We start from the raw sequence: 10,349 nt of genomic DNA, 5'->3' as shown, positions 1-10,349 counted from the left end.
ATGGCAGCAAGTTTCAGAATGTGTACATGTTGTAGATGAGCCTTTTAAATGCTTTAACCAGTGTGTATGTTTCCCAACGGTACTGTAGTCACTGTAGCTTGGTTCTTGAAGATTTCTAAGGGTTGAAATTGTGTATTTTTAAGCACCCTATGCTAAAAAGCTACACCATCATGGACCCTGGATTTTAAAGAAGCTGTTTTTATTCACAATCGTATTGAGATAATTAAGAATAATTACCAGAGAGTCACCATTAGAGACACTCCATTAACAAATACTCATATTTGAGCATCACAGCTGCCTGTTGGTTGCAGATTAAACTGTTCTCCTTCACACAAGCTGCTTAATCCAATTATTTTTGATGATTGCATTGCTCCACATTCATGGTGTTGCCTTCCCCCTTTTAGATGCTGTGCTCAATTGGGTGTGAAGGAGTGTTAATGTGTCTGTCATGTTGTGTTTGTGAGGAAGAGGGAACAGCGTGATGCGTGGAGACGGTAATGGCTTTCTAGGGACTTGGGCCATCGCAGACGTACACAGAGAAAGTAACGACCGCACATAAAAGCTTATACTGTAAAAGCACGGTGAGGCTTTATGCATCGTGGATTAGGCTGCAGGGATAAAGAGCACGCCATTTTGGCTCAGGTATTTATTTTAGTTTGGCAGGCTTATTGTCTGTGTCACAAATAGACGGGTAGAGATGCAAACATTAGCGTGTCCACATGTTCCCTGGGCATCAAAACGTACATAACAGACTGTCAGGGAATAACAGTCGCACTTCTGCCAGGCCTGAAGCCCGACCTCAGACAAGCAGTATAACTTCATCACATCACTGAGAATCTGCAGGCACCGTCTGAGATCATAACGATGCCATTTAAGACACCGGAGTGATCCAATGAAAACCCACCGCTTTATGTTCACTGCAGCTCCCACTTCAAACATTACACAGAAGTATGATGTCAATTGGTCTCGGCTAATTTGGCTCAATCATCCAACTGTCTATTCGAAGTATGTAAAAATAAATATGACTTGAAACAAGCAGCACAGTAACGTACATGCTGAAAGTATTTGGGAGAAACATTATACAAAACTGAAGCAGGAAGGCGAAAAGGTTTTTAGTTCATTACAGAGAAAATTGAAGGAGTCATCTACTGAGTCGTATTTCCTGATGTTGACACATTAAAGCCAGACTATGGAACTTTTGAAAGAAGAAATAACAATCTTCCTCTCATGAATAAAAAGTTGCTCAATTCAAAACACTCAGGGCTCAGCAAATGTACCGCTGTAAGACTAACATTGCTGACTCAGATCATTATCATTACGACACAGTTGGCTTTGACATGCTAACTTGTAGTTTATCTTTTAAATGGCATGTTAGCAAGTCAGAGGGAAACACTTCGCTGGAAGGGAACCTAACTGGAAGACATTCTTGTTGTTTTCGGCTTGTGGTCGTCTCGCTATCGGTCAGATCACCTAAAGATAACGATGCCGGTGAACCTGCAAAGTTCATGACACATTGATATGTTATCACCTTACAGTTATTAAAGTGAAAGTATTTGCAAACAATTGGCTATATCTCTAGTAGACATGAGCAGTCCAATATTCTCCCCTTTAAGCTCTGTTTTGGTCTCCACCAACTCCTGAGGTAAATATCTTGTTCTTCAGTCGCTAACTGTTCAAGCTAGTTGCAAACTTTGTCGGTTTTCTGCTTGAAGCTGGGCGGGGACTATCCAGTAGGTTTATCAGAGTGTTTTGCTAAAATAAATCTCCTACTCTAATCTGCTAAATGTAACATCTTCAAGATCTACATTTGGCAAAAGCTGCTTCTTCAAGATACTTGAGAACACAATACATTTCTCCAACTCACACTTTGGCCCTTTGGATAGGCCTGGAGTTTGTGAACCTGCAAGACACACACACACACACACACACACCCACACACTCGTGCCAAACTACCCAAACAAGAGGAGATATATGTCCTTCCACAGAGCTTTTTACAGGTCTCCAGGCAGCCGAATGAAGGTGTGTTCCCAGCTAATATCAACAGTTGAACCGGTGAACATATCGCAGAGGGACGGGAGTAAATGGTGTGTGCTAGCATGTAGCATTCTCTGACTACTGCTGAGGAATGTGAGCAAGGAATTTACTGCACCTAGCGGGGATGCTTCTGGTCCATGTGTTTTTCAGCTTTGAAACCATTGAAACTCAACCTGCCCACCAATACAGCTGAATTATGAACAGGGACGAGAGTTATGGAGCCCTTTAATATGTTTAACGGTTGAACAAGTGCTGCACGGATTTGAGCCATAACCCTTTAAAAGTTTCAATTGCAGGCAGAAAAATTGCATCGTACCACATGTTTGAATAAAGATGATCAAGTTATGATTATGCATGGCAAAGTCATCACTGCACATCCAAACAGTCTTACATAAGACTGGTTGGATGTCAGGAGGAAAAACATGCATGGATGACAGCTCAAGTTGAACCACAGAGTCTCTGAATACTGGGCCAAGTGCCAGCATGTTGTCATGTAGTTACACTAATGATAAAGCTAAGCTTCTGTCAGACCAACTTTTACATAATTGTTTACAGTCCTTCCAAAATGGAGACAGACATTGACAAATGTGAGAATTATAGTTGGATTCGCCTCACGCTGCAGAGAGCAAAAAAAAGATCCACATTTCTGACACTCAAATGCACACTCGACTCACTTTCTCACATACAAATCGGTATGTGCAACATTGTCTGAGGATTATGTCGGCAAGGATCAAAATTCATTTTCCAGTGTCTGTGTTAACTACTCTATGAGCCAATTTGTACTGAAATCCATTTCAGCTCAGCAGGCATCACTGCCTAACACGAGGCACAGTTTGGTGGTTTTGCTGGTTATTAGCAACCATGCAATTACACTCGTCAATTTCCAGAGTCCCCTGGTGAAACATGCATTAATATCTGCTGACATGATTTTTGGTAAAACCGCAAGAGATTCGTATGCTTCCTGTAGAAAATAGGAGTGCTTAGCACAGGCTGCAGACACACCGGGCAAAAATCTCACGAGTAAATCTAACGACCTTCTTTTTCTGATATTCAAGTTGCAATATTTTTCATATCCTGGAGTGCTACCGAGGTCCACGGCTGCAGTTCTGCAAGCTTCTCTTCACAGAGCTCTCCGGAGAAGTGATTGGATGGTGGGAGAGCCAATAGGCAGCTGAGCAGCAGGTTATTTGAACTCTCCTCACACAACTCAACTAAACCAGACAACATCCTCTGACTTTTAAAACATCATTCTCTCAGTCATCATCTGTCTGCTCAGTCACTGCTCCCGTGGGCACAGAAAGAAGAGGAAGGAACACTTTTCACCTTTTTTTGTTCTTGTTTTCTTTACCTTTACATCAAGTGTATCCAGGATGGGAACCTGCTACTTCTATTTACATCTTGAAGCCTACTGATGCACCTGTTGATCAAGGACAACTTTGTATGTTCAACAATGATCAAAGTTGCTGAGATGAAGTCTGAGACTCTGCTTCATTTTGAGGACAGCATGAGAGCAGAGGAGAGGAGCAGACTGAACTGTGTAGACTTACCTCGGAGCAGTTTAACAGACGAGCAGAACACAGAACTGCTGCGATGCCAGGACACCACTGACGACAGCTCTCCGATCAAGTACAGAAGATACGGGTAGGCCCTTTTTCTCTGTGTTGGAACTATTGTTTTGAACAGTTAAACAGGTGGTCCTATGAAAAGATGAAATGTATAAGACGTATAAAAAAAGATAATTCTCAAACTAAAATGTCGTTTTATGTTCTGCCTTTTCATACATAGTTGAAATGTTATTTGCAGTTTTTGCAGGACTTTAGAAATGTCAGTCACAGACATTTGTTATTTATAAGTTTCATAGTTTGAAGAGAAGTGATCGTGGGTGGTCTTTGTGAATCAACGAGGCAACTTGTGATTCCTCCAGGTCTCGTCTGGGTGGTGTCAAAGTTCGCCACAAGAGACAGGTGCTGCAGGACATGGCCCGACCGTTGAAACATTGGCTGTACAAACACCGGGACAACCCGTACCCAACCAAGACAGAGAAGGTCCTGCTGGCTCTGGGCTCACACATGACGCTTGTGCAGGTGAGAGACGAGCTTGTGCAAGAGAGCATGGGATGGAACGGATGAAGGAAAATCTACTTTCGGGATGTGTTGATGATGAGTGTTGTGGGTTAGCCCGTGCTGTTCTTTAACAAGGTGCATCTGTGCAGGTCTCAAACTGGTTTGCAAACGCCCGGCGGAGGCTGAAGAACACAGTGAGACAGCCAGACCTGAGCTGGGCGCTGAGGATCAAACTGTACAATAAATACATCCAGGGAAACGCTGAGAGACTGAGCGTGTGCAGCAATGACACTGACTCTGATGGTACGGGCTACAGCATCATTTCATAGTGTATTTAAGTTCATTACTCTTTATTTGTTGAATTATGCAAAAAAAAAAAAAGAAGATTTATATCTGAAACTTTTTCCACGAAAACAGCAGTATTTATCATAGTTTGTGTCATCTTATATATTATATTTAGTTTCCTTTGCTGCAGATGAAGAGTGTCCCTTACAAACTCCTATCAGCCAATCAGACTTTGGCAGGTCATCTTTCCACAAGAGTGTGCCCGAGAAGCAGGGCAGCCTCCTCGCCATGGCGGACTCCGCCAACAGTGACGACGGCGCGTCACCTCCATCCAAGTACAAGAGCGGTTTACTGAACCGGTATCTGAACGACACCCTGCGGCACATGATGGCGGCGAAGGCCGAGGGCATCCCCTCGGCCCACAAGAGGAGGAGCCACTCCGAGTCATTCAGCTCCATTGAGTGTGATCGAGATGTCGTCTCTCCGGCGTCGTCCTACGAAACAGAGGCCAACTTCGTCTACCACATGGGTAAGAGATGTCAGTGTTTTGTCACTGTGCAGGACAATATCACACAAAAACTAAATAGATGAGAGGAAATTTGAGCTTTAACACAAAATCTACACTGAACATGTCTGAGTAGAATCAGGGAAAGCACGTAATACTGAAACATTGAGGGTAATTTGGGAGGAAAATTGGTGCTAGCACCCCCTGTCCACAGAAATGATGAAAGCATATTCCTTGTTAATTGCAGATTTATGTTGAATTCTAGGCAAAATGACACTTTAACTACCCTGCTTCCCCTCGGTTCATCTTTAACACACCACAGTGTACAGTAAAATAAGAACAGACCGAACAGAAACTTCCACATGGCTCCTCAGAGCTCCCTGACATGAATAATTCTCTGCCTCAGAAGCTCTGCGAGATTCAATTATAAAGTTACAGCGAATCTGGGAGGGAGTTTGACACCTGGGTGCCCTTTCAGACCTATAGGGAGCCCAGCATACTGACAACACTCAATCCGCTAAAGGTACAGGAGCCAAAGCCTTTACAAACATTAATAATAAAGACTCATGCAGACGCTGAAATCCATCATTTTAAAATTGGACGCAGCTCACGCTGGCTGCCGCTTCACACCGCAAATATAATTTCCATATACTAAAATGTGCCATTTGTTCCGCTTCAGCTTCCTGCCATGGTGGAAATGTCCAGTCCAGTCTCAAGGACAATTACAGAATGTCTGAGACTTTATTCTTCCCAGGGTGAGAAGAGGGAACCTCAGCCAAATGTAGAAGTGGAGCAGTCTGTCAGTAAAGCACTGAAGACGTCTCGTTGAGCGACTGTCAGAGCTGCCACTCATTTGTGAGACAACCCAGAGCAAGATCACTAATATCCATTTGGCTTTTCCAATTGCTGTTAGAGGGTGTAGCTTTGCTTCCCTGACTCATGTGTGCTTTGGCAGGCGGCTTCTCCCAAGTGTTACTTTCCTTCTCAAAATCGATCTAAATTGACATTATATTATAAGAGTTGTAAAAATATTTTTTAAACCAGTTTTACTCTTTAGCATATTTCATCTAAAAATCAAACAAGGCATGTTTTAGTTACTTTTTTATTATTTCCAGGCAAACATTACAATCCTGGTCCCAGTCTAAAGACAAATGTTTAATGGATATTATGATTGACTGTGACAACACTTCTGATCTGTACCCGGGAAACTCAGTTTAACATCAAATTGGCCTAGCGATTGGTAACTTGAATAATTAGGGTAATTCATCATTTTATCAGGGTTGTACTACATTTAACCAGTGAAATGGTAAATTGTATAAAGTGTACTGTCATGCTTAAACGTGCAAAATACGAAATTCAGAGCATATCTATAGCCTCCAAAAGGCTCTGAACGTGGCGACTGATAGCGGATAACTGTTAGCGGCGGCTCGCAGCTAACGGTGCTAACAGCGCTAATGATGGAAACAGTGCTCACAGAGCTAACAGTGTTTACCTAATGGGGAACCGGTTCGAACTAATTAAACAAAAGAGATAGAACATGTTAATTCGTGAGCTTTAGAGGTTTCTTGACTGGTTAGTTGTTGCTTTTTACCTTTTGAAACTACTATGCTAGCTAGTTTTCTTTCTTTATGCTAAGCTAACTGTCTGCCGACTGCAGCTTAAAATTTAGCGTACAGATATTTGAGAAGTATCATTCTTCTCGTCTAGCTCAGAGCAAGAAAGCAAATAAGCGTATTTCCCAGAATGTTACACAATTACTTTGAACATGTTATTGCTCTCTTAGTAGTTGGGGTTTTCTTGATGTTGTCATACACTATGTGGCCATCAGCACTCTTGAAATGTTTGTGCAAACTTTTAATGTATCCCTGCTGGTCATATTAACGGTGTTTGCAACCAAGTACGACTCCTCAAGTGAAGTGGAAAGTCAAGCTGCCAGATGCATGACAGGCACTAACACCATTAACACGTGTATACTCCACCCGGGAGACGGTTAAAAGTAAACCTCAACTGACGTGCTAATAAGTGATGCCACCACACAGTGTCTTACAAGGACGCTTGTTACACACACCAGTCTGAATGCCACAGGCAGTAAAGTCTCATGGAATAGTGGCCGATATGTTAGTGATGTTACCATTCACTGTAGCCTGCAGGAATGTGAAGGTGTTTATTGTGGTACTCGCATCAACTTCAGTGTTTCCCTTAAAAAGACTGGAGAGCCATAAATGTGACCACAGTTGTGTTTTATTGGACGCAGAGTGACGAAAAACATATCTGGACAAACGCCTTGCTGCGTTTTCCACCTATTTTGTTTCAAATGAAAACATGCATGCTGACAGGGGAGTCTCTTGGTCGTGAATACATATCGGCATTGAGGAAACAAGGTGTTACAATATTTTCTCAGCACACAGTTGTTTTGCAGTGTTGATCCCAATGAAACACTGCAATAGATATTTTGTGAGCACACCCAAATACTTAAATCCCCTCTAAATTGTAGTTTCATAAACATTCAAATATTTGTTTGTTTTTTTGCCCAGAAGATTGATACCTCCCTCATGTTTGTTAACTAAATATGAAGCTGGAGCTAGCAGGCAGTTAGCTTTCGCTTAGCACAAAAAAAATGGAAGAAGGGGAAGACAGCTAGACTGTGTTTGACTGTTTTATGAGTGCAAACGTGCAACTTGTTGTTTTTACACTTGCGTTTTTGTACAGATCAAACAAATGTAAATTGTTCAGAGGTGCTGGTAAGGGAATTTAGTTTTGTTTGTTCAAACAGACAAAGGCTAGCTGTTTCGCTTCCAGTCTTCATGCTAATTTAAGGAAACCAGCTATTGCTAGCTTCATATTTAGCATACAAACATGAGAGTGCTATCAATCATCTCATCTGACTTTCAGCAAGAAAGTAAATAATAGTATTTTCCCAAACTATTCCCTATTTGTTAATAAATAAGGTAAGCTTGAATATAAAATTACAATACTGCAACTCAATGTAGGCTAATATATATAAAAATAGTGAGCAGCTTCATTACCCCTCGTATAATTCAGTTGTAACTGATCCGTGCTGTGAATTTGAGACTCACCAGAGGTAAAACAATGTTTTTTCTTGGTAATAAATACAACAGAAGTACTCAAGAACTTTCTTGGCAAAGCGTCTGACAAGAGAGAAATACTCAGGGACGTTCAGTGGCAAAAAAACATAAAAGCAAAATGATTTACTATCAGCAATAGTTGCTCTTGGCTCCCGCCTGGCTAAAGAAATCAGAAACGGGGATGTTTCGGGCTGTTAGCATTGAAAGACTGTGTTTCACAGTGGGCCTCTAATTTCCCTGTCTGTTGCTCTCTGAAGAAAAATTGCCTTTGACCAGCTTCTATTTGCTTCAATGAAAAAAGGCAATATTCCAAAACTGAAATGGAAAATAAGTTCTACATATAATGCGCGGACCTCAAACAGAGAGTGTGCATGCAATATAATATTACTCTAAATTTCTATTTATTCTGCTTCTTAAAATAGTCCGATATATCCGAAATAGTGTAGTTTCATTTCAGCTGGCATTGTGAGAGAAAGACCGTTTCTTCTTCCACAGATGAGGCCCATAGGTATTCAATCATAAAACACTCCCCTGCCCGTCGGTATAATTTCACTTTGAGCTCAGGCCTTGGTCAAAAAAGATGGAGATGTGCAGGGACAGCTGTTGGAAGGGAATAGCACGCAGTGGATCAACTTTATAGGTGCAAGCAGAGCTTTGGAAACCTGAAAACACAGAGTCAGTCTTCATGACACATTGCAGATATTGTGGTTGTTTTTCCCACTCAAAAGCTCAAGAGAAACACTGCATTGCATTTGTTTTGGCAGGAGTAGTTGAGCACAGCCCGACCGGTGCACTTGAGTGAGTCAAACCTATCTGGCACTGTAAAACACGTCCAGAGAGACACACTGGACGAGTAGTAACTGATGGTTGCATTTGGGAGCAGCTTCACATGAACAACATAGATACTCACACACATGCTGCAAGTTTAAAACTCATGTATTGTCACTAAAATAAGGTCATGAAGCCAACATTGATTGCCCTGTGAATATTCTCTGTTCGCAATTGCATTGCCATCAAGAAAACTGATTGAAGTTACATTTAGGTGAGTCCTTTCCTTCTCTCTTGCAGACACGGTGGACTATGCTTCAACTAAATGTGACAGGTATGTGTCATTATTTATCGCTTAATCTGCAATCGAATCAGCTGTTTGCATTTTTTTGTTGCATTCTTTCATCAGCTTGAAAAGTAATACTCTCTCGAAACTGACCCACCACCTCTAATTCATCCACATTATTCTGGCTGTATATCAGAAGGAGAAGCAAATCCACCATTTCTGCTTTGGATTGCTGAGATTGCGCTTTGGCTGATTTGGCTTTGTCCTTTCTTCATATAATCACAGGGCGCAGCAGCAGAGAGGAGGCGATCAGGGCTGGAGGGAGATACACGCCGCCGTGGCTCTGACCAACTTGGCCCAGGGGCAGAGCTGCACAGCGGACCAGAGCAGCGCGACGGTGCCCGGAGCTGGCACGGGGCAGAGCTGCACCCGAGGGCCCTTCTCGGGTACGAGGACCACTATCATGGACAGGATGTTTGTCGCAGGACCCACCGCCGCTCTGAGGCAGAGCTGCACCGCGGGGCCCACTCTCACCAGCCGCATCATCCAGAAGTCCTCTCATATCTCGGAGGTCCAGACTGTTAACGTGGCCCTGGCAAACAGTGTGTAGGCATGTCACTGGAGCAGCTGGTCTATCGTTCCATAGAATCCCAGATGCTTAAGTGCCTTGCAGCCTCGGTTATTTTGTAATTCTGATCAACTTTGACATTTTAAATCTTTTTTTACATAGTCAAATAGAAAAACTAACCGAATGCAGTTTAATATTTTCTACTGTTTTTGCCATGTTTCTAATGTCTTCCTATTGTATGTTGCAGTAAGTTATATTAACTTCCATGAGACTGGATTATCATCCAATGCTTAAATTTGACAGCAGCTATTTGAATAAAGCCAATGTGAAATCTTTTGACCAGTCATTTGCTTTAAATCATCACTTTGCAGTGGCTGGAGCTGCATACTTATGTTTTACTGAACTGTATTTAGTGGTAGTTTTCATGTGTGCAATTGTGGGTCTCACAGTTTCATGATATACTTTCAAATTGCTTTTTAAACGGTTGTAATATGGGCAGAAGGGGTGGCATAGTGGACTGAGGCATAGTGGACTGAGCATGGGGGGGGAGACTGCAAGTGGAGTGCTGAGGTCCTTCTGATGAGCGTCGATCCAGCTAAAGCAGGATTCGCACAGTTGGACATTTGTTATATTTGTTAGAAAGAAGGGCAGTAAATCAACAGTTTTCAGAGAAAAAGCTCTAAAAACCAACTGTAGGCTAACTTTGTAGCACAAAGCGGCCGACAGCTAGTCTGCAACTGCAGTGAAACCTGAG

At 42.3% G+C, this 10,349-nt stretch overlaps 1 protein-coding gene across 1 annotated transcript; it reads left to right on the top strand.

The window, feature by feature from the left end:
- Positions 1–3,484: 3,484 nt before the first annotated feature.
- LOC306789688 (homeobox protein Mohawk-like) lies at positions 3,485–10,011 on the top strand (the record flags this gene model as incomplete). The annotated part of the gene is made up of 6 exons (XM_079285769.1): positions 3,485–3,675; positions 3,959–4,118; positions 4,247–4,400; positions 4,573–4,911; positions 9,042–9,075; positions 9,313–10,011. 6 exons carry the CDS (start codon positions 3,485–3,487, stop codon positions 9,635–9,637), a joined length of 1,203 nt encoding a protein of 400 aa, XP_079141895.1. The 3' UTR covers positions 9,638–10,011.
- Between the last annotated feature and the right edge of the window lie 338 nt (positions 10,012–10,349).

The sequence above is a fragment of the Melanostigma gelatinosum genome, assembly GCF_949748355.1.
Source record: "Melanostigma gelatinosum genome assembly, chromosome: 15".
Taxonomy (NCBI): domain Eukaryota; kingdom Metazoa; phylum Chordata; class Actinopteri; order Perciformes; family Zoarcidae; genus Melanostigma; species Melanostigma gelatinosum.
Note: the sequence above shows the minus strand (reverse complement) of the source record. Positions and strands in the feature narration are given on the sequence as shown.